This window comes from Rana temporaria, chromosome 1 (assembly GCF_905171775.1).
Source record: "Rana temporaria chromosome 1, aRanTem1.1, whole genome shotgun sequence".
NCBI classification, from domain to species: Eukaryota; Metazoa; Chordata; class Amphibia; order Anura; family Ranidae; genus Rana; species Rana temporaria.
This window is the reverse complement of record NC_053489.1, coordinates 536,803,948-536,829,591: the sequence shown is the minus strand read 5'-3', so window position 1 is coordinate 536,829,591 and position 25,644 is coordinate 536,803,948. Positions and strand designations below refer to the sequence as shown.

Here is a 25,644-nt window from a genome sequence, read left to right as displayed (position 1 = left end):
GATACATAATATAGTTTACACATACAGTATACACATAGAGAGAGTGTTTCAATGAGACAAATACAAATTTGACTCTCTGCAGTATACTAATTAGATCATTGGTTCTCCAAAAGACTATAGCACTCATCTACAGTATAACTGTAAAATGTATGGTAGTGTAGAGGTATATCTGAGCTTGTTTAATGTTTTATGATCTTAGTTTTTTTTTTTTTTGTGTAAATTTACAAAAATAATACTACAAGCAGAATAAATTTAGATAGATAGATTTACTGTGAAAAGTCAGCTTGTTGCATTGAAATCCAAACTTACTTTTCTACACACTATTTTAATCTGGTCATGGAACATGTTGCCCTGTAACCTTATGCTTGTACCCCCATTTGTATGTCCTATGCGTTATCCCTAGATGTTGTACATTATATCTCCTACCAACCTTGCACTATATTGTTTAGCTTATGTCTGTACTCTTTCAACTGTATAACACTTGCCCATTATAAGATCACCCTATATAATTTACGCTGTATGTAAGGTAATTCTGTCTTGTTCTAGTCTTCCAAATAAAGCTTTTGTAAACAAAAAAAAAAGAAATCCAAACTTAACTAGCTATTTATTTTAAAATACACTACTTTATTTTTCAGCAAATGGGAGTGAGGTTCACATCAGTAATGTCCGCTATGAAGACACGGGGGCATATACATGTATAGCAAAAAACACAGCCGGAGTTGATGAAGACATCTCTTCTCTCTTTGTAGAAGACTCTGCAAGGAAGACACGTATGTACAAAGGACAGAAAGTAATATGGCAATAAGTTTAAAAGAACTAAACACATATCAAAAAATACATTAGGTTGTACGAGCAAATCATGCACATTATTAGGTCTGAAAATTAACCTTGAAAATCCTTTTGTTTACATTGCATGTATATCCTTATACAGACTGTCTATGCATACAGGTTACTTTTTGTTAAGATCATTTATCTTCTTAAAGGAGAAGTCTAGCCAAAGCTCATTTGGCTGTACTTCTTCTACGGATTACAGGAGTGCAATTTGTTTTGCACTCCTATGACCCGTTTTCAGCAGAGAGTGGGCCAAAGTTCGTTCTCTGCTGATTTCAGTCCAGGCACTGTGTCATCCCGACAATGGAAGTCTGGATCCGCCAGGTGCCTGGACAGATACCCATCTCAGCCTCTAGCCTCTCAGCGAGACGCTGAGAGCCTGAGATGGCCGCTCTGCCCCCACCACAGCTCAGTGCTCCAATGAGCAAAGAGAAAGAAGAGCAGAGATAGCTCGGTTTTCAGTGCAGAGGCACTGGGGGACAGATGCAGCATCGGACTAATGCCCCATCCACTTAGGTAAGTATGTTGGGGGGGTAAAAAAGAAAACCATACTTCTATTTTAAGCCTGGCTGGTGGCTTGCATATTGCAGGTGTGTAGTTAGCTCATATTTCAAAGACATTTAACAAACACTATGCTAGTCATAACCCACTAATGCCTTGGTTTAATGCTGAAATAATAATATATATGCTGTAATATCATTACACAGATAAAAAAAAAAAACATTACTAGATCACTGTTAAGTTTTAGTTATGTTGCTGTTACGTAGATGACAAAATTTAGAAATATGAATAGTCTCAGTCATTTAAAGTGGATCTAAATATCGAAAACCTTATGCTTGTTACAATGTGACTCAAGTAAAGGATACAGTACTTACATTAAACACTCCATATCGGTTGTTTTCCAGGACCCACTTTTTTGAGCCATTGCATAATATCTTTCCAAAATGTTCCTGTTTCACGACACTATCAATGACACTGTCAATGTAATCCAGTAATCAGAAGCACAAGTGGGCAGAGCATGCCTACCAAACTTGAAAAACAGTGTGGGCCTAGGCATTGTCACATTTGCAGAATTACTTTGGTCTTCTAGTCAGAAATAAAGACAGTGTATATTTATATTAAACTACTTTGTCACATTAAACTGTACTACTAAATCCATGTTGCAGTATCAAGTATAGTTATTCTGTTTCTAATAAAAAAAAGAAAGCAATTAATCCTTGCTTATCCTGCTCTCCTCACCTATGAACTCATCTTACCTGGCTGCCCCACTGTCTGTCCACTAGCTCCTGTGTCCTGTAGTGGCATAGGAGCCAATAAAGCAAAGGAGAGAGCACAGTGGGGACTCCAGCATCTGACACACCTGGAAGTGTAGAATGCCGAGAGCTTCATTCTTCAACCAAGATGAGTTTGGCAGACAAAAATATATTTTAGTATCCATTGCCTTCTTTATCTGGAGGACTGTTTTTCAAGTTTTCAAAATAACAGATTTGTAAATACACCAAAAAATGTAACTGCCTATGGTCTTGTTCACATCCATCCTCATGCAGTCAGTCCCATTCATATGAATTGGGATGCAGGACTCAGACACAGCCGCTGATCCCAATTTGAAGGGAATAAATACCAGTTAACATCTTGATAGCAAGCACTGGTCATTATAGTCACCAGTGACAAGCTGAACTTCCCTAGGTTTAGTTTGGTTCGGCAGGGGGCCTGCACACTTCTAAGAAGTTTGAATGCCAAACCCAAACCACACTGAAATCAAGGGGTGCCAAATCTGCCAAATGAAAAATACCCATTTGCTGGATTTATGTGTAAAATAGAGTTAAAATAAACAGGATGTGGGGTGGAGGGCTGCCCTGGGGGAAATATGACAATGCACAAAAACTGTTGGCCAGGAGCAGTGTTTTTGTAGTACTGACATTTCCCCAAAAAGTTTAAAAATTTTTGGCAAATGACTTTGACAGCTGTCAGTGCCAGATTAAAAAAAAAAAAAAAAAAAAAAGAATAGAGACCCCTCCAGGATTCTTCTATATGTGTTGGGATACCTTTGGAGAGGTTTCTTTGTTTTTTCTTAAATAAGCTGACAACGCATGTAATTTGCCAGCATTTTTTTTGTTTGTAAATTTATTTTTGCTTGTTCTGCAGCAAGAATGAAAAAAAAAATTGTGTAGCATTCCATCCCTAAATACATACTTTCCTTTGATCCTTTGAGTCTGGTCTGAATTCTCAGTCCCTGTACACACGGGGAGACATGTCCGATGAAAACGGTCCGCGGACCAGTTTAATCGAACATGTTCGGTCGTGTGTACGGGGCCTAAAGGGAAAAATCACACTAATAATACCAAGGATAATTTGGTAATAATACCAAAATCTTAATCAGAGCAATAGGCCAGAAAAGGGTGGATGAGCATTATTCCCTCTCCTTAAATTAAAAGGGGCCCCCAGATATCAACCCCCCCCCCCCACTTGAATGTGTGTTGGGTTCGCAGCACCCCTACTTATACACACAAAAAAGTGTAACCGAGAAAAAAGAGCTGTCATCATCCCTAATACTTACCAATATAGCTAGAGTTACCGTAATGTGTTCTCATGAAATTGGATTTGGAAATTCTTGTGTAACGCTCCCATAATTGATGCCACTAGCCAATTAAATGTTCAGTTTTCCATCTTGAATAGGCATTTTAAGAGACTGTAAGGGATTTATATATAGACAATTCACATAATTATTTGTCCAAAGAATTGTTCAAACTGGTCAAAAAAGATTGTTCTTTATGCTATTTTCTCTTTTGAACCAATGCTCTTTTATTATGGACAGTAGTAAAATACCAAATTATGGTAACTTGATAGAGCTGACGAGCATACAAAATACTTACATTTTTCTAACAAGAGATACAATGTAACAATATTAGATGCTAGAGGGAAATAGCAAATACATGTAACTATTAATTACATTTGGTTTTGCCCAATTTTCATAAAACAAATGTACATGCAAATTTGCCAGCTATGTCATTTTTTTAAATAAATAAAAAAATGAATAAATTAGATGAATTATATGTTTTTAGCACATACTTATAATTAAATTAAACAGGCACAGTTGACTACTTTTTAATTACTCCTTAACACCCAAAAGGTTTATAAAGCATAAACTGTTATTAGTGCATGCAGTGGAAGATGGGGAAACACTTGTGGCACACAGTATAAAGAGTAGTTATGTGCTGAAGGCAGGAAACAAAATGTAATTAGGAAGGATGAGATCTGACTGGTTTTAGCAAATGTTTGAAATGTATATGTTGCTTTTTAACTCATTTCACTAAAAGATAGGTGGGAAACTAAAGTAGGAAGCTAAAATCTGATTATTGAAATATTACATTTTTTCAGGTTTAGCATTTCTTTGAAATGTATATGTTGCTTTTTGACTTATTTAATTAGCCTGGAAATAGCATTTAGTAAACGCTGAATTTTAATTGGCTCTAGTAGCTGTTTACATCATTCAATAAAGTGCAAAGAAAGTACAGAGGGGCATATTGACCATAATAATCTTAATGTGTCCAGGTTATTTTCTTTACAGATACAGTAGCTATCCAAGGTTTATCACGCTAAAGCATACTAACAAAAAATGGATTTATATCTACAATATATTTAAAACTGTTTTTGTAGCTAGAAATTTTAAATTTTACAGTATTTATATAACTGCATCAGCAGTTTATCTAATGTGAAATAATAATAAAAAAAAATCTCAGTGTTAGCTGCTGCTATTTCTCTATATTTTTTACTTGTTTTCAAAAAATAAAGCTGTCATGTTAGCACTTAACAATGCCTTTTTTGTTAATTTCCAAAGATATAATATAAACAGGCACTTAATTTTATGTCTGTGCTTGTATGCTATGTGTAAACAAAATAATTTTTGCATTATAGCTTACAGAGACACTAATATATGCAATGGAAAATCTCTGAAACATAGTACATCTTTTTAAAGAGCTTTTATGACGTTAGAGTCAAAATAATTAATAAATTACAACCATTTGGTACACAAACATCTTTACATATAATGGGCAGTCATTTAATGAGAGAATGGAACTTTTACTTTAAATGATCAAATACTTGTTTAAGGGATTTTTTTTTTTTTTATCCCAGTACCAATTTCACTGTCATTTTAAACAAAAACAAATGGACACTTGATAATCATTTCAATGGTTAAATTGGTAGACATCTCTTTCTGTTACTGTTTGTGACTAACTTCACCAAGAGGAACTTCACTTACCTCTGCCTTTTTTTTACCCACTTTTTGCTGTCATGTAGCATTTCCTGCAGCCATCCTCCGTTTAAGCGTGACAGTGGGGTTCCTGTGACACTATCATGGTCCACCCCTACCATGCTGAGCTGGCTGCTTATCCCAGGTTTGGATAGCCAGCCCATGATGACATGTTCCAGTTGCACCCACTGGCCACTTATAATCCCATTCTTGCTGCCTCATAGGATATGTTATGTAGATATCTCAGGAGACTGTGAGGACAGGGCACATCATTCTCACCTAGGTGAGAATAGTGGTGAGGGCAGGGCCCAGGAAAAAAAAAAGATGAACAGCAAAAACAAAAAAAGGTGGCTTTTCAGAATGCAGCGGGGATAAGGAGCCATAGAGCTAGAGTAAAGGCCTGCTTTTAGAGAAACACCTAGGATAAATGCCTGAATCCCCAGAGTTTTGCTTTAAAACTGTTTTATAGATTGATCCGTGAACACGTTCCTGACATGCTCTGTTTGGGCAAAACAATCTCTAATATTGATAACCAACATTTTAACCACTGTTTGACCCATTGCCCATGCCATAGCTCAAGCCTTCCAAAGTTATTACATAGATTTTAACATATTTTAGATCGTACCAGGACACTGATCTACCACCCTGCAATAGTTTTATAATCCTGTAATATATTGAGTACACTTAGTTCTCTACATGGCATAACTCTGTGCTTTAAACTGCCCTTTTCTACTGCAGAAATCCAACATACTATCTCTTCCCTCCTATCTGGTAGAGTCCTGGCCCTAGTGGGTTTACATAACCTGCTACAAAAACTTTACAGTCCTCTCACCAATCCTAAAAGACACCTTTAAATCTGCATCTCCATTAACATCTTTTCTCAAATGGACACAAGAGGTCTACGTCACTGTGATTCTGAAGGATCAAAAATATTCTACTCAGTGTTGGGGCTATCATCAAATTGCCTTACTATTAATTTAAAGATTTATGTAAAAATCATAGCCAGTAGAATAACACCTTATAAATCACTCTTACTGTATTTGGAACAAGTCCATCCCTTGGACTACAGGATAGTCAGGACGCTCTCTACGTTGCAGATAGAGAAAGGAGCAGTGTGTTAGTGGGCTTCCTGACTCTCCTGTAGTCCAAGGGAGGAGGCGAGCACGACACTCCACACCAGGGAGAAAGCCTTGCATTACTGTGTGGAGTTACACACAGAAGAACAGGAAGTGAGGATTTCTCAGAAGAAATAAGGACATTTAAAAGCAAAATCGAAGGATGAGGTAAGTGAAGGAGGATTGCACTAAGGTAAAGGAAGCTATTTAGGTAAAAATATTGTACCTTTACAACCCCTTTAATACCAATCAATGTGTTGCACTTTACATTAGCTTTTTCCAGGGAGTCTAGTGGCTCCCCATATAATACCTCTCCTTCACTTGGCTTCATTCACCAGGCTTTCACTTGGGTATATATCTATGGGACAGATCCAGGCTGATCTCATTCACCCATATATTCTTATTTACTATATTAATAAAGTAATAATGCGCTAAAATCAACCTTCCAATATTACATAAATGTATACACATTCCAATGGCATAAAAACAATGGCCCAGATTCTTAAAGGACTTACGACGGCGCAGCGCCATGTACGCCGTCGTAAGTTCTAATCTGACCCGTCGTATCTATGCGACTGATTCTTAGAATCAGTTACGCATAGATATCCATTAGATCCGACAGGCGTAAGTCTCTTACGTCGTCGGATCTAAACTGCAATTTTTTTTTTGCCCGCTAGGTGGCGCTTCTGTCGAATTCCGTGTTGAGTATGCAAATTAGCTAGATACGCGAACTCCCGAACGTACGCGCGGCCGACGCAGTAAAGTTACAACGTTTACGTTAGGCTTTTCCCGGCATAAAGTTGCCCCTGCTATATGAGGCGCAGTCAATGTTAAGTATGGCCGTCGTTCCCACGTCGAAATTTTAAAAAGTTACGTCGTTTGCGTAAGTCGTCCGTGAATGGGGCTGGACATCATTTACGTTCACGTCGAAAACAATGACGTCCTTGCGACGTCATTTGGAGCAATACACACTGGGATATTTTACAGACGGCGCATGCGCAGTTCGTTCGGCGTGGGACACGCTTCATTTAAATGATACACGCCCCCTACCCACCGAATTTGAATTCCGCCGGGTGATTTACACTACGCTGCCGCAACTTTACAGGCAAGTGCTTTGTGAATAAAGCACTTGCCTGAAAAACTTGTGGCGGCATTACGTAAATCGGATACGTTACGCCGCCGCAGAGATACGCCCAGTGTACAAGAATCTGGGCCAATACGTGTAAATTTAGAATGCAGCCATGAAAGTTTAATATGTGAACAATTAATCACCACGACCAGTTAGTGGGTGTACTGCTCACCTAACGGTTAATTAGTTGATTGCCAAGGAAAGGAAAAACACACACATCTATCTTGATTGAGAGAAGTACTATCCAGATAGAAGCTCACATCAGAGACTGATAATCTTCATATATAGTGCATAAATATATCATGACTTCTCCGAATGCAGTCATTCTCAAAGAAAAATTAGGACATCATCAATGCACAAATTTGCTATGGGACAATAGAACAAGAGATTTGGATAGCTAAACTGACATTTAGTTTGATAGTGTAATGCTTATAGAGCGGTCAGTGCAGACAGCAGAATTCCTCTCCCTCCACATTCAGCACATTCAAGCACTGTGGGTAGTGTCACTGGCTCCTCCGGACCGGTTTCATCACATGATTTTTTTTGACCCTTGAAAGAAATCACGTATTGGTGATATTGGTGTTATCACCCAAATTTTAGGGAACCTGACTTTTCGCAGGGCTTCATAGTACTTCTGTTTCTTTGATGGACATGGCCTCCTACCCACATCTTTCAGGCCTTGATACTGGGTGCCTTAGACCCCTGTCCTATCTAGAGCTACAATATTTTCTGCTTCAGGCATCTCTGTATCAATTAAAAAAATTAGGTGGGGTCTATAGTGACCTTATTTCCAATGAAGAACTGTGTTTTGATAAGGAGGGTCTGGGATTGATTTACTAAAGGTATATAGACAGGTCACTTTGCAAACTGAATTTTCCCCAGGGCCAAATCCACAAAGCAGATGCGCCGACTTAACTCGAGATTTCTAATTTTACACCGCGCGTATCTTTGCGCCCGATCCTCAAAACGAGATACGCCTTAAAATCTGGATTTTCCGTCCTACCTAAAATAATTACACCGGCGCATCCTCGGACGCAAATTACGCTAGTCACGCCGCTGTTTTTGATAGGCAAAGATGCAAATGAGGGAGATAGGGCGATCCACATAATTAAGTGTGTGCGCCGTAGATTACGCCCTGTGCGCACCTGTTAGTTTCCCTGCGCAAATTTACACGTTATAAAAGCAGCCCTAATTTTACACATGCTGTGTAAAGGTCTAGCCTTGAGGAAGAGCTGAGAACACATATTTGCTGGACTTCAATCTGTCTGCCAACATGCCCGGGCCATCCATGATCCTAACGGCACTCGCTACTTTAGAGGCGCAAAGAAGGAGGAGGGCACAGAGGAGGAGGGCACAGGAGAGGGTATACCGCCCACGCCGAGATCTCTTTGGCATGCCTGCTTCTGAGGTCTATGGCAACTTCCGTTTCAACCGGGAAGCCATCCTTGAATTAACCCGAATCCTGCAGGATGATCTCACCACCCCAACCCAACGATCCCATGCCCTGCCACCTCTCATCAAAGTAATGGCAACACTCCATTTCCTTGCCACTGGCTCTTTCCAACGAACATGTGGAGGTCTGGCTGGGATGGCACAATCCTCCATGAGCAGGTGTGTCCATCAAGTAGTCCCTGCAATACTGAGACGCATGGCCATTCAATTTCAAAAACCCACCCAGGAGGACCAGCGATTGAAAACCATGACGGACTTTTACTACATTGCCCGATTCCCACGGACCATCGGGGCCATTGATTGTACCCATGTGGCACTACAGCCCCCCCATGAGACAGAGCACCTGTTCCGGAATCGGAAGCACTGGCATTCCATAAATGTCCAGGTAATTGTAGATGCCCATGGCCTCATCTGGCACGTCTGTGCAAAATTTCCTGGATCCTGCCAAGACAGCTATATATTCCGGCAGACCAAAATCTCCAGAGATTTGGAGCTGAACCTGTATGGAGACAGCTGGCTGATTGGTGAGTGACATGGGTGTCAGGTATGTCCCCCCCCCCATGATGCAGACATCACGAGGGGCACATGCATGACTAACATCCTCCTGTCTTTTACCTTCCAGGTGACTCTGGATATGCCCTAGGACCACATATGATGACCCCATTCAGGAACCCCCAAACCCCAGGAGAGCAACGCTACAACGAGGCTCACATACGCACCCGGGCAGTTGTGGAATGCACATTTGGGCTGCTGAAGTCCCGCTTCAGATGCCTGGATAAGTTTGGGGGTACATTGTTGTATTCCCCAGACTTTGTGTGCCAGATCATCGGTGCATGTTGTATTCTGCACAACTTTGCCATGAGAAGGGGACTGGAGATTGACATACGTGCTGACCTGACCCCCGACCCAGGCAATCCCCCCCTAACCCACTCTACCTGGTCTGCTGAGGGCACAGCAGCCAGGAGACGCCTCGCAGAAGGCATTTTTTCACAGTAAACGCACATGAATAATGTCACAATGAGAATGTTTCTTTTCACAGTAAACGCACATGAATAATGTCACAATGAAAATGCATGAATGCACACCACTGTGGTCCGTAGCACAGACACATCACATGCACATCGAATTGGATTAGATCCAAGTACCCCCCCCTTTGGTACTTGGGAGCAGTAACGCCACGCCACGGCTCCAATTATGTCACTGTGCATTCATACACCATTCAGGAACCTGGGATCACTTCTCCCTGGTCCTGGGGATCCCTTCTCCACCAAAACTGAGGGTGACACCCTTATTTTATCAGGAATGCCACCCCCCCACATTCACACATCATTCACACACATAAACCAAATCATAAATACAGTATAATAAACAAAATCATGAAAAAAAAAAATCAAAAGTACCCCTGAAAATTAATTCCGGTGGCGAGTGCTCCGTCTGGGCTGCCCAAGGGCACCGGCACGGGCACGGGCACGGCCAACTGGAGGATCTTCATGGGGGGGGGTGTTAGCAGGGGAGGGAGTATCTTCATGGGGGGGTGAGTGAGCAGGGGAAGAAGGAGCCTCCCCTGGTGTCTGTCCTCCTGCTGGCCTGCCCTCCAAGGCCACTGCTATCCTGTTCAGACAGCCAGTGATGGCAGCCGTATTGGCCTGGCCAGCCCGGTTATTGTCCTGCACAGCCCGGGTATTGTCCTGCACAGCCTGGGTCAGGGCAGTCACCTCCTGGGCCACGCCTGTTGTGGCGGTCTTCAGGTCCCACAAACATGTGATGACCCCCAAAGAGTTTGTGGCCACATCACCAAGTGACTCCCTCATTGCACCCAGGCTGTGCTCCATCTTGGTCAGAGTTTTTTTTATGTCACCCAGAGTGCGGGTCTGCCGGGCATTGTCCTTCTGCAGACTGGCCGGCAGACGCTCAAACACCCCCCTGGTCTCCTGGGTCGCCATCCTGCCTGCCCCTGAGGCTTGTGGCTCTGGAGGAGGGGAGAGAGTGACCCTTGTGGTTTGCAGCCTGTTGGGGGAGGAGTGGGAGGGGCTACCCCTGATGGTGGCCTGACTGCTGCCAGCCTCTGGGGTAGGCTCTGGGGTAGCCTCAGGGGTATCCTCAAATGTCATTAGATCAGAGGCCAGAAGGATTTCCCTGCCAAGCTGCAGATCTTCTTCTTCCACCCCCTCATCCCCCTCCCCCTCATCCTCCTCCCCCTCATCCTCCTCATGAGGGGAGGTTTGGCCACTCCCCTCCCCTGGGGACTCCTGAGCAGCCTGTTGTCCTTGGGGTGGTGCAGCAGCCTGGACTGATGGCCCAGCATCCTCCTGGCCTGATGGGCCAGCAACCTCCTGGTCATCTGTGGAGGACACCAAACAATCACAGGTTTGAGGATCCACACACTTGGCACATCTTCCCTTCCCCCACCCACACATGCTAATCACCAGATAGAAAATCCCAAAACTTACCTGGCCTCACTGGAACATCAGAGTCAAAGCCACGCAGGCCCACCAACTGCTCTGGCTGGAAACACGGGGTCACTGCCCATTCCTCCTCAGTCAGCCGGATGGGGCATGGTCCCCCTCCTCCAGTGCCCCTCCTATGGGCAGTGAGCTTTGCCACCTTATTGCGGACCACGCTCCTCAGATCATTGATCTTTTTCTGGATGCCAGCGGGGGTCCTCGTCTCCCCCCCCCCCGCTGCATTTATGTGATCCGTAATTTTTTTATAGATCTTCTTCCTTTGGGCCGGCGAGGTGTTCCGGCTCTCAGGCCCATGTAAATATCGCCCATATTGGATGATATACCTGGCAAGGATTTGCTTCTCCACATGTGTAAAATTAAGCTTCCTGCGCTTGGGTGCCATCACAGACACCACCCACCAACAAGAAAACTCACAGGACAAACAAACAAAAATACACACACCACAAACAAACAAAAATACACACACAACAAACAAAAATCAAAACACACAAGCAGACAGCTACTACAAAGTCAAAAACAAACACCCAAAAAACAAACACAAAATCCAAGCAGAAAAAAAAAAAACACTTAGCAGAAACAATCAAACAAAAAATACACTTATCAGAAACAAACAACAACTACAATCTAATACTCCTCCACAAATACTCTATCACACACAACTCACCAACAAACACTGACAAACGTTCAGAGCAGAAGCAACTTGCTCTAGGAAGGGAACACAGGGAAATACTTTTGCAAGGGAAGTGTGTTTGACTGGGGCTATTTACACACAGGGCAATCCTCAAACTAAGTATGCTTGGCCTTTTACCTATCTCACTGATTGCGCCGAGCAAAGTTCTGCACATGCCCAGTGAGGTGCAGATTCGTGCGCGCATGCGCAGTACGGCCGGCCCTTCATTTGCATGGGATCACGGCTCATTACAATGAAGCACGCCCACTTCCTTCCCACTTGCAATAACCCCGCCTTACGCCTCGGAATTTAATTTACGTAAGCGCAATTTTGTGCGCAAATGCGCTGTGGATACGGCACTTACGACACCAACTTAGGACGCCGTAACTTAAATGACATAAGTTAGGAAAAAATTATTTTTCGCCGCTGGCTGTGGATTTGGCCCTTAGTGATTTAGGTTAAGCTCTGATAACTTCCATTATACAATCATGTGCAATTAAAACCTTTTTTTTCCTTGCACACAATTAGGTTTTCTCTGCAAATTGAAATTCCATGTATTGTTGGCATTGTGAGGGGGAGATCAGATCTATGCTACATATTTGGTGGTCTTGCTACTGGATCAAACTTTTTAGTCTTGTGTCTTCACCACATACAAGGAAATAATGGGATGGAACATCCTTATGTATCTGGAAATAGAACGTCTCTCTGTGTTTTTAGGTGACACATGTTTTCTGTTTCTTCATGTTAGCCACCAGGGCAACTGTCCCCTGACACCGGAAGACCACACATATTCCTACAATGTAGGAATAGGTTACTGAACTATCCCTCCTCCAGTGTATGGAGGAATTGACTGCCCGGCCCTATGATCAATATACAAACTTATATAAATCCTTTGAACACCAGAATCATTTACAAGGATTCCTTGACATTCAAAGATGCCTTGATATCTCTGTAACAAACTGAACATGATTCCACGGCTCAGTTCTTCTTTTTCTTTTTGCCCTATTTGCCCAGGGCACCTTGTGTTCCTGCACCCCCCACCACCCCCTTTTTTTACTTCTTTCTTCCTTCTCCCTGTTTCTTTCTGCTTACCCTCACTTTTGCCCCATCTACAATTATATTCCAACCTCATGTGTACTTTTTGTGTAGTTTACTCTTTTTACAGCCTATTGGCCTAGAAGGATTGTTAAGCCACCAACCTTTTAATTTATTTAAATTGTTTTATATTATTACTCCTTGCACTATACCACTGTGGCAAGGGATCAACATTTCTGATTTTCCTGTATAGCCTTGTTTCCTATTTTAGGGTATATGGGAATTGTATTATGACTTGCTGGATTTGTGTTATGCTATGAAAACCCAAAAATGTGTGTTCTGTAAAAAAAAAAAAAAGTCAGAAGTCAGAACATTACACAACTGGATGGAAGACAAAACCCAAAAGCTGCAAAATCTTATTAGGACACATCAGAGAAGTGTATTTGTGTGAGTGGTAAACAACTGTTTTTATATATATATACAGTATCTCACAAAAGTGAGTACAATCCTCACATTTTTGTAAATATTTTATTATACCTTTTCATGTGACAACACTGAAGAAATTACACATTGCTACAATGTAAAGTACTAAATGTACAGCTTGTATGACCATCTAAATTTGCTGTGCCCTCAAAATAACTCAGCACACAGCCATTAATGTCTAAACCACTGGCAACAAAAGTGAGTACACCCCTAAGTGAAAATGTCAAAATTGGGCCCAATATTTTGTGTAACCACCATTATTTTCCAGCATTGACTTAATCCTCTTGGGCATGGAGTTCACCAGAGCTTCACAACTCCTCTTCCACTCTTCCATGACGACATTACAGAGCTGGTGGATGTTAGAGACCTTGGGCTCCTCCATCTTCCCTTTGAGGATGCCCAACAGATGCTCAATAGGGTTTAGGTCTGGAGACATGCTTGGCCAGTCCATCACCTTTACTCTCAGCTTCTTTAGCAAGGCAGTGGTCGTCTTGGAGGTGTTTGGGGTCATTATCATATTGGAACACTGCCCTGTGGCCCAGTCTCCGCAGTCTCCGAAGGGAAGAGATCATGTTCTGCTGCAGTATGTCACCTTACATGTTGGCATTCATGATTTCCTCAATGAACTTTAGCTCCCAGTGGCGGCAGAACTCATGCAGCCCCAGCCCATGACACTCCCACCACCATGCTTGACTGTAGGCAAGACACACTTGTCTTTGTACTCCTCACTAGGGATGACCTTCGAGTTCGAGTCAAACTCATGTTCGACTTGAACATTGCCTGTTCGCCCGTTTGCCGAACAGCGAACAATTTGGGGTGTTGGCGGCAAATTCGAAAAGCCGCCGAACACCCTGTAAAAGTCTATGGAAGAAATCTAAAGTGCTAATTTTAAAGACTAATATGCAAGTTATTGTCCTAAATGTGTTTGGGGACCCGGGTCCTGCCCCAGGGGACATGGATCAATGCAATTTTTTTTTTTAAAACTGTTGTTTTTTCGGGAGCAGTAATTTTAATAATGCTTAAAGTGAAACAATACAAGTGAAATATTCCTTTAAATTTTGTAGCGGGGGGTGGTGTATAGTATGCCGGTGAAGTAGCGCTTGTTTCCCAAGCTTAGAACTGTCCCTGCACAAAGTGTCATTTCTGAAGGAAAAAAAGTCATTTAAAACCACTCGCGGCCAAAATGAATTGTCGGCTCCCAGCAATACAGAGAAAAGTCATTAAAAAAATGCGTGGGGATTCCCCCCAAATTCAATTACCAGGCCCTTAAATATGAGCACTATATATAACAAAGTTGGTTCTTGTGTTCTTCCATGTTCTTTGCATTATATGTTTTCCAGTGTTTAAATGGAGTGGAAATCCACTTATCTGCCTGTCTCCCTGTCATCAATGCACGGGATAAAGCTGAAAAAGAAAAAAAAGGGAGATAAAATACACAGTATGTTTCATCCTGGTAAAAATAAATACAGTTATCTCTACCAGGTTGAAATCTACTGAAATAAAGAATAACTGTGTGTAACAAATGCTATCCCACTACTTGACTTGAATGTCCTGCAGTTCTAACATGTGGTTCAAACACTAAACCTCGCTTTGTTCCTTTAAAAAATGATATCCATCACAAAAGAAATACTAAGGGTGCAAATACAATTTTTCTTATGATTTTTTTTATACCAATGATATCTTTAATAATATTTCCCAGGGCATACACTTTACAGCATGTCCATTCTTCAAAAAGTAATATCTTGCATAACATTAGAGGTAGTACATAAATCATTATAGAAACCATAATAATCCTAATGGGGACATCATACACAATTCATTGTGCCTAGTAAATGAACTTCCTTACCTTCATGACAAAAAACGTGGTCATCTCAGGTGCACATGCACTTTATTATCCAAGGGAATATATAGTTAGAAATCATGAACCGTATAACCATATTGTTTGGCAGAAAGCAGAACAAGATATGTTATGAAAGTCAGTTGTCTTCTTTGTCTAAAATGTTTACCTCACTGTCCTTGAAAGTCTTAAGCCCTGTACACACGATCAGATATCTGATGGAATCTAATCCGATGGATTTTTTCGTCGGATATCTGATGAAGCTGACTTTCATCAGTCTTGCCTACACACCATCGGTAAAAATCCGACCGTGTCCAACGCGGTGACGTAAAACACTACGACGTGCTGAGAAAAATGAAGTTCAATGCTTCTGAGCATGCGTCGATTTGATTTTTGACCTATGGACTTCCACACAGACGATTGTTTTTTTATATCGTTTTTTTATCCATAGGAAATTTTTAAAGCATGTTCTATTGTTTTTCACCGATGGAAAACAAACCGATGGGGCCCCCACACGATCGTTTTGTCTGATAAAAACGGTTCATCTGTCTGTTGTGTGTACAGGGCTTTACTTTCAATAAAGTATAGGAAGACTGCTAAGTTGGATCTTCCATTTGCTAAGAAAGTTTTTGATCTGTTTTATCTCCCTGATATACTAAGCTTTACATTCTATATATACATATGCATATATCAAATTACTTTGCTTGTATTTGGGTTTTTGTCATTAGGAGTGAACAAGCTGCTTGGATATGCTGTAAAATATGTTCAGCAAAAACACATCTAGTTAAATGTAATTGAATACTACTAACCAAGAAATCTGACGTTTTGACATTACAGTTGGGGGCCAGTAATGATGGGGATTTTTCTAACATTGCACAAATTACCTGTATTCTAAAGACTAGAAAAAAGGTGGTTTTAGAATGGGAGGAATGGTTTGCATGTGCAGTGGTGGAGTGCAGTGTGTGTGCTTCTGGCAGGCATAGAATAACATCACAGAAGGGTGGGCATGGACGGAAAGCAGGAAGAAATGGGCCAAGACTTGATGAAAGAAGACATACAGGTGCAGTGGTGACGGGGATGCACATCTGTGGTAGTTAGAAGGGGGGGCATGCTGGTACAGTGTTGGGGGGGGAGACACTTTGTGCAAGTATTATTTGCAGTCTACAGGTAAGGATGTGGTAGAAAAAGTGCATTGCTGGGAAAAAAAGTTAAAATCACAGTGATGAGTGTAAGTTGGTAAGAGCAGGAATGTGTGAGAGCATAGAGATGCAGTGTAGTGGTGTGGATTGCATTGAAAGAATAATGATGCAGGCAAGGGGGGGGGTTAAAGAAGGGGACAGGCATCGTGAGTGGCGAGAATAGGGGAAATGGATGCAGGCTTTGAGGGTGCTGAGAGATGGAGTTATGCAGACACAGTAGGTCATAAGAGAAAGAAAGAAGGGGGATGCAGGCATCAAGGGTGGTGAGAGAAGGAGGGTGCATTTGCAGTGGGTGCTGAGAGAAATGAGACTACAGACACAGTGGATGCTGAGGGAAAGGAGGCTGCAGGTGTAGTGGGCGCTGAAAAATGGAGGAGAGTAGGCACAATAGTTGGTGAGAGAAATATATCTGCAGGCATGGGCATGGGGGGTGCAGTGAAAGAAAGTTGGTGTAACATGGTGAGAGAATGGATTTGCAGGTGCAATGGGTAATGATAGAAGGAAGGCTGCAGGGGTTATGGATGCTGAGAGAAAGAAGTCTAAAGGCATGATGGATTCTTAAAGAAGTGGGGGTATGATGCAGTGGGCACTGAGAGAAGGGGAGGTGCAAGATCAGGTAGTAAGAGAAGATTCAGGAAGGTGAGTGCATAAAAGAGAAGGGGGTGCAGAAAAGCGTGTAAAGAGAGAAGGAGGTTTGTTTACTGGCATGGTGGGTGTTAGGAAAAGGGTGTCTGCATCTGTGGTGGGTGCTGAGAGAAGGACATTAAGGAATGGTGAGTTGCATGATAGATGATTAAAGATGGTGGGTGCAGGCACAATGGGTGGTAAGACAAGTGGAGTGCAGTTGCAGTGGGTAATGAGAGAAAGGAGGCACCAGGAGTGGTGAGTGTTGAAAGAAAGGGTACAGGTGGAGCTGGTGGTGGTGGTGGTGAGAGAAGGGGTTTACCGGCACAGTAGATGGTGATAAAGTTGAGGTTGGAAGTGTGATGGGTTATGAGAGCAAGGGGTGCAGGTGTACTGGGTTCATGATCAAGGATGGCTGCAGAATGACGTTTAGTTAGGAGTGAAGTAGGAAGGTTGAGATAGAAAAGGAGATGATGTCATATTCAGGTCTTGGGGGGGGGGATAGCACAGGATTGGTGGTAATGGGTGAAGTGGTGGTACAGGGGGGGTGCTTAAAAAAGGGGGCTCCATAACGAATGTGTGCTGACAGAAGGAAATATGCTGATGTTGTGGGTGTTAAGAAAAGTAGGTCTGCAGCTGGGGTGGGAATGCAGGTATGGTGGAAGTGAGAGAAGAGAGATGTGTGAGCACACTGGATGTTAAAACAAGAGGGTGCAGGTTTAGTGGACATGGTGGGTGTTGAGAGAAGGAGGGTTGCAAATGTGGGCTGGTTTAAAGGAGCCTGCTTACTTGTACATTATTAGTAAAATCTCCTCTAGCCAGCTTAGAGAAATTACACTGATATGTTTTATATAAATGTGTGCAACCTTAATTGTTTAGTTGAGTGTTCATTTCATCAGCAAAAAATGTTGACGTTTAAAATTTACAAATGTGCTAAATACATTTAAAAGTTTGCAGTAGTTCAGCAAGAACATTTAGGTCTTTTGAAGGGCATTTTTGTAAACTTTAGAATCACTGTATAAAAATTGAAACCTTCACATATGCTATAAATACAATCCTTCTTCAAATCTTCCATATTTTTTATGGTCTGTGGCTCATGTGCCAACTCATTTCACCTATACCTCTTCATTTTCTTTTTTTCCCCATTATTGACTCTTGGAACGTGCAAAGCTGCTTTCAAGATGAACGCCATCTTTCCTATTACATTATTTCAGCTCTGCTAATTTTTCAATCCTTCACCTCTGTCATTCAAAATTTCTTCAGATCGCTATTTTTTTCTTTTTTTGTATTAACTCAAGTGAACTGTAAAATGGGAAAAACTGAACATGTTTCTTTTCCAAACTTTATCATTAACATTAAATCCTACCAGATCCATCAGAGTGTCTTTATCCTCTGTATTTAAAGCATAGTTATTTGCTGATATTACCTTACTTATAATTGGCATTCCTAAGGGTGAATAGTTTAGGATTATTATCATTTTAATTGATAGTTTCATTGCGAGTTTGCATGTTGAGACACAACAGAGAATTTGTAAAGATGTACTGTATGTTGTTTTTTTATTACATGGGCAGTATTGTTGCTTAAAGAAAAGTAATTGCTGAACAATCCAAATGTAACATGGCAGATCGAAAAACAATTTCATTGTGTCAATTCATTGCTTGTGGAACCATTATTGACATCTTTGCCACCACATGCAGAGGCAGTGTAACAGTAGAGATTGAAGAGGGGCCCTATCCTCAGAAGCAGGACTTAGCAGTAGAAGTCCTCGTTGAAGCTGTTGCATTCTGTGAGATAGTATTTAAATTTAACTGTATTTTCCAAAATATCAAGAATTCCCACATTTTGGTTAATAGAGATGGTTTAAAGCAGGTTAATCAGCCAATGTTCCACCCTTGTATGAGTATGGGGCCACAACTGACTAAATTCATCATCCCTGTTATCACGTTGATCGATGCTGGCATGTTTGCAAGATATTAGCCAGTTTCATCTTTAATCTTTAGAGTTGGATTCATCTTATGCCACTCCCAGACATTCATACTAAGCATGTGATTTTTTAAACTTTCTTCTGCTAAGTATTCCACCATAAGGTTCCTCATTAACAACATGACGATGAGTAAAGTTGCTTCTTTCCTTGTTTTGTTAATGTTGGTACTTTCTCTAATAGGAAAAGGTGACTAGTTATGTCACAGTTCTACCTTCTACTAAATCTGGTTGCCTCTTTAAAGGGCCTAATCTGTTGACATGCTCCCTACTTTTCTGCAACATGTAATGCTGCAGAAGGAGGTAAATTTGCAGAGTAGAATTTCAATGAGTTGGAAAACTGCAGCTTTAGAAAGGGAGGATCCTTTGTAATTTCCAAGGACAGTATTTTTAGAAGAGTAATCAAAGACCATTTTAACATCCTTATGCCCCATACAGACGGTCATTTTTTGTGATGAAAAAAAAATTACGTTTGAAGTGATGAAAAAAAACGACATTTTTGAAACTTCATTTTCAAAAACGATGTAGCATACACACCATCATTTTGAAAAATGATGAACAAAGTGACGGCACTCTAAAGGGGAAGTTCTATTCGCCTTGAGGCTGCTTTTAGCTGGTTACTTGTTAGTAAAAGATGATTCGTGCTTTTTTGTCTGTTACAGCGTGATGAATGTGCTTACTCCATTATGAATGGTAGTTTTACCTCCCGTCTCAAAACTTGCTTCTGGGCATGTGCGGGTTTAAAAACGTTGTTTTGCCCACACACTATCATTTTCATTGACACAAAAAATGACATTTTGAAAAACGACACAAAAAATTCGAGCATGTTCGAATTTTTTTTTTGTCATTTTTCAGAAGACATAAAATGACATTTTGCCCACACACGATCATTTTAATTGACATTTTTAAAAATGTCATTTTATTTCATCACAAAAAATGACCGTCTGTACGCGGCATAACACATAATAAACTAATTGTATTTGCCTCCCAAGTTATACCGTATTTTTCGACGTATAAGACGGCCTTTTACATTTAAAAAAAAATGCCCATAAATCAGGAGTCATCGTATATGCCGGGTTTAAAATGCTGCACATAGGATTTCAGGGGAATAGAGCATGGAGGAAGAGAAAAGCCGTAAGATATACAGAACACGTCCCAGCAATGGACTGGCATTCTGTCTATGTTACAGGCGCAAGGTCAGGAGGCGGGGCTGTGTGTAACCTCGAGCGGAGAGGAGGCATTTATAATGTAACCTCTGCTGTAACAGCCGACTATCCACTCTGTGATCCGTGGCTTTTCTCTTCCTCGTAATGATCCTCTGCACAGGTGTGCAGAGACTGCAATGGTGGCACAGGTGAGCAGAGGCTGCAATGGGGGCACAGGTGACTTTAACACCTGTTGGAATAGTGATAAATATTGTGGCGGATATAAAGTAAGCCCATGTGTCTACATTTAGGTCGGTGGTGAATATGTGGTGGAATCCATGTTTTTTTTTTTTTAAATGGCGTTTCCTTGGAAGCGGGTAGTCTTAGAAGTGTGCATAGCCCAAAAGCTATGTTTTCACTTCAAAAACTAGGAGGTCGTCTTATACGCCTAGTTGCCTCTCAAGAATTATATAGTGCCATGAATTGGGGAATACAAGGATAATTTCACATTAGCTTTAGTTATTTATTTCTTCACAGTTCAGAGGCTACCAGATCAACTAGGGCCACCAGTAATTCAGCCAGATGAGTATTTAGCTTGCAGGCTCCACAAACAAAGGAATTATATTTCTATTTTCTATTGAAATATTTTGTAGTTAAGGATTGGATATTAGAAACTAGGAGAATGACTTCTTTGATGTTTCTGGAAGTGAATGTATTGTAACACAACACATCTGCCATGGTATACCAGACTTTATACCGGCAATCCCTTCCTCTTAATTGATTTATAAAAGGAGAGCATCCAGCTATTACTGTTCACCATCACAGGAGTAAGTTCCTTCTCTGATTCAAACCCCTTCACATGCACTTTTTCTCCCCTGATCCAGTAATTCTGAACTCACTTTAAGAGCTCACGCCTGTGATGATAAAGGTGAACAGTAAAACTGGGCCTCTCTTTACAATGTCCTATCAATGTCCTGGGAGTTTTCCAGTCAGTCTGAGGTATGTAAATGGCCTACACCTATAGCATTATTTTATTTATTTGATGGCATTAATTTCCGTCAAAGCTGCATAGTTTGGGCCAGATTCACAGTCAGCAGCGTATGTTTGAGCGGGCGTAGCGCATCTCATAACAAGAGCAGTATTCACAAAGCACTTGCTCCCTAAGTTACGGTGGCGTAGCGTAAATGGGCCGGCGTAAGCCCCGCCTAATTCAAATTTGGATGGTAGTGGCTGTGTTGTATTATAATTAACCGTGACCCCATGTAAATGAATGGCCGAACGAACGGCGCATGCGCGCGCATGCTCAGAATCACGTCGCATATACTCCCTAAGAAACGACGGCTCAATGCGTACGACGTGAACGTAACTTACGCCCAGCCCCATTCACGTACGACTTACGTAAACGACGTAAAATACGATGCTGTTCCCGCGCCCATACCTTAACATGACTTACCCCTGCTTTATAAGGGATAACTATACGCCAGACGTACGCCTTACGTAAACGGTGTAGCTTACTTCGACGGGCGCAAGTACGTTCGTGAATCGGCGTATCTAGGTCATTTACATATTCGATGCGTAAATCAACGGAAGCACCCCTAGCGGCCAGCGTAAATATGCACCCAAGATACGACGGCGTAGGAGACTTACGTCAGTCATATTAAGCCAAAATTCAGGCGTATCTTGTTTCCTGAATACGGCACATAGATACGACGGCGCATCATAGAACTTACGCGGCGTATCAACAGATACGTCGGCGTAAGTTCTACCTCAATCTGGCCCTTTGTATTTATCTACAGATACCCCTTATCTGCATAGGCAGTTTTTTTGTAAAGGTGAACTAATCCTTTAAACAAGTCAACCATAAAACCATTACAGATAATTTGAGATTCCCTGGGATCAATTGGTGCACAGACAACGTATTGCAAAAAGACGCTCATATTATCTATTTTACCATGAGGGATGAGCTTTGGTTTTGGGTTGAGCCCCACCTGAGCCCTTCTTGTACTTATAACTCTGTAATTCTGACTAAATTACATGACAGATCTTCACTGGCTTCTGTATGTTACCAAATGGGTATCCTAGATGATGTCATATACCAAATATGGTCCTGACCATATTTGTTCCATGACATCACTGAAGATCCCTGCAGGCTTGTTTACATATAGATCTCATATACACATGCACAACTATATAACCATGATCACCCTGCACTCTAAAATCCCCAATCTTGTTCTAGCTATTTCTAAATATATAGGGGCAGATCCACAAAGAAATTACGCCGGCGTATCTACTGATATGCTGGCGTAATTTCAAAATTCCCACGTCGTATCTTTGTTTTGAATCCTCAAAACAAGATACGACGGCATCTGGGTTAGATCCATCAGGCGTATGTCTTTGTACGCCGTCGGATCTAAGATGCAATTTTTCGGCGGCCGCTAGGTGGCGTTCCTGTCGTAATCCGCGTCGAGTATGCAAATGAGCTATTTCCGACGATCCACGAATGTACGCACGGCTGTTGCATTTTTTTACGTCGTTTCCGTTCGGCTTTTTCTGGCGTATAGTTAAAGCTGCTATATGGTGGCATACTCAATGTTAAGTATGGCCGTCGTTCCCGCGTCTAATTTTGTAAATTTTACGTCGCTTGCGTAAGTCGTCCGTGAATGGGGCTGGACGCCATTTACGTTCACGTCGAAAACAATGACATCCTTGCGACGTCATTTGGAGCAATGCACCCTGGGAGTTTTTACGGACGGCGCATGCACAGTTCGTTCGGCGCGGAGGCGCGCTTCATTTAAATGAAACACGCCCCCTACTCGCTGATTTCCGCGCCCTTACGCCGCGAGAGATACACTATGCCGCCGTAACTTACGATGCAAATTCGTTGAGGATTCAAACCAACTCAAAGTAAGTTACAGCGGCGTAGCATATCTTACATACGCTGCGCCCGGCGCAGATGTATGTGGATCTGCCCCATAGTGTTTGCACTATCAACCTTATAAAAATGCAGCTTAGTAAAATGTAGTAAAATGTACTAAATACAGCTTAGTAAAAATGTGCACATAAACACCTTTAAAACAATACTTTAAAGTACACATAAAGTGCAAGTAGTGTGAATCTGTAACATAAAAATGATTAATAAATAATGTTTAATCTTAAAAAAAAGTGTTATAAAAAAAACTTCCCTAAAATGAAAAGGAAAAAGGAAAAACTGTAATTGTTCTTCTTTATAATCCAGTGCTGGGAAAACACACTTCTAGGAACAGTGCATCCTCTGTTCTCCAAGACCAAACAAAACACCACTGTGTAACAATTGCTTTCTGCCTGGGGTGTTCCAGCTATGTCATATCTATGTCTCTTGCTGCCAAAGAAATGTCCAAAGTCACACTGAATCATTTACAGCTACTAAATGTCTCGGTATCCATCAAAGTCGCTCGGTCTCCTTATATGCCCTCCTATGTTTAAACTGTTTTTGCGGAACACTCTGCAACGTTCTCTGTTTATAATCCAAGCATATTTTTAGGTTTAAAGTACCGGTACTTACAATGTTGGCAAATTCCACTCTTTACTTATAAAAGCAGTAGCCTTATTTTAACCCCCCTGCTTCAGCAAAGCGGAAATTATGTAATCAACCAAATGTGATTTTCTAACAATTACATTAGCTACGATCCTTGGCCTGTTTGTTTATAAAAAAAAAATCACAGGGATCGAAGATTTAGTGGCAATAGTGTTTGCATAAAAAAATTACTTTTAAAGGGGAAAATCATATTGCTTCACAACTTGACATTCTGGTTTAAGGCACGTCATATAATATTCTTTTTTTTTGTTTAACTAGGACTTGAATATCCTCTCAATGTGAATCTTTCCCACTGAGCTATTTGGGGGGGGGGGGGTACTGGTGGCACAGGTGGGCACATGTGGGCACGGTGGCACAGGTGGGCACGGTGGTACTGGTGGGCACGTTGGTACTGGTGGGCACGGTGGTACTGGTAGGCACAGGTGGGCATGGTGGTACTGGTGGGCACAGGTGGGCACACAGTGGTACTGGTGGGCACACGGTGGTACTGGGGGGCACACGGTGGTACTGGGGGCACACAGTGGTATTGGCGAGCACACAGTGGTATTGGGGGGCACTGTGGTACTGTGGGGGGCACTGTGGCAGGCACTGTGGTGGGCACTGTGGGGGGCACTGTAGTACTGGGGGGGTACTGTGTGGGGCACTGTAGTACTGTGGGGGGCACTGTGTGGGGCACTGTAGTACTGTGGGGGGCACAGGTGGTGGCACTGGTTAGACATTTTTTTTCTTTTTTGCTGGTTACCATACTTTGATTTCTCTCCCCTCCTCAAACACGGTGTCTGTGTGAGGATGGGAGAGCCGGCAATGAGAGATGATCTCATATGTTTACATATGAGATCATCTCTCATTGGCCGCACAGATCGCGCTGTAAATAGCCGCTGCGATTGGCTATTTACCGTGTTTGGCTGTGTCCAAGGGACATGGCCAGCACAGCAGTTCCCCGCTGTGCGCTCGGGAGCGAGCGCGGGGAACGAGCAAAGGGGCGGCCGTAAAAAGACGGCCTGTTAGAGATTGAGAGCAGCTCTGCGGCCGTACAAAGTCGTACGGCCGTCAGCTAGTGGTTAATATGGCACATCTAATGCATCACTGGTGCAGTCAATTCTTTTCCAAGGTCACATCCTTAATTAAATGGAGATCACCTGTGTGTAATCAAGGAGTTTCAAGTGATTGAAGTATAAATACATGTGTGTCTAGAAAGTTCAGCTTCTGATGAGTTACTTTAATGGCATAACCCACACAGTGAATACAGAGGGACACTACATGAAACAGTAATTGAAAAGTGGTGATAGATGCAATAACATTTCCAAGTCATTTAATATCCCTTGTATAGCAAAACTGTAAATCTCGGAGGAAGATGATATTCCCTAAAAAGTGATTGACTGAACAACAAGGAGAGTAGTGAGAGAGGTCCCCTAGAGGGCTAATAATAGGAGAGGTAACTGTCAGCGCAGATACAAAGTACATGTATAGGTAGGGGTATGGTGATTAGTCCATTAGAAATAACAGTAACAGGCAGTTCAATAGTTAAAAATGCAGGTGATTTGGCTGTTCAATGGCGGCTGCTGTCCTCAGAGAGCTGACTCTGTGGTAAACAAAAGAGGGGTAGAGAAAGGAAGCGCCACCTAAGTGCAGTATTAAAGAGGTTCTTTTAATGACACATTGTACAAAAAACACTTACAAGAAGGTAAGGTAAGGAAAGAAGGCTCATCTGCACATGATGATCATCACTTCTAAGCAGCCCATGGATCCGGGACGAGGACTACAGGATGTTACAGATGAGCCTTCTTTCCTTACCTTCTTGTAAGTGTGTTTTGTACAATGTGTCATTAAAAGAACCTCTTTAATACTGCACT

General features: G+C 41.9%; 1 protein-coding gene across 2 annotated transcripts in view; it reads left to right on the top strand.

The window, feature by feature from the left end:
* FSTL5 (follistatin like 5) overlaps window positions 1-25,644 on the top strand; it is an 803,249-nt gene that overhangs the window by 666,934 nt on the left and 110,671 nt on the right. For both annotated transcript variants that reach the window (XM_040332604.1, XM_040332598.1), the window contains exon 10: window positions 636-770. In XM_040332604.1, the coding sequence (XP_040188538.1) occupies window positions 636-770 (135 nt within the window). The remainder of the gene's footprint in view (window positions 1-635; window positions 771-25,644) is intronic.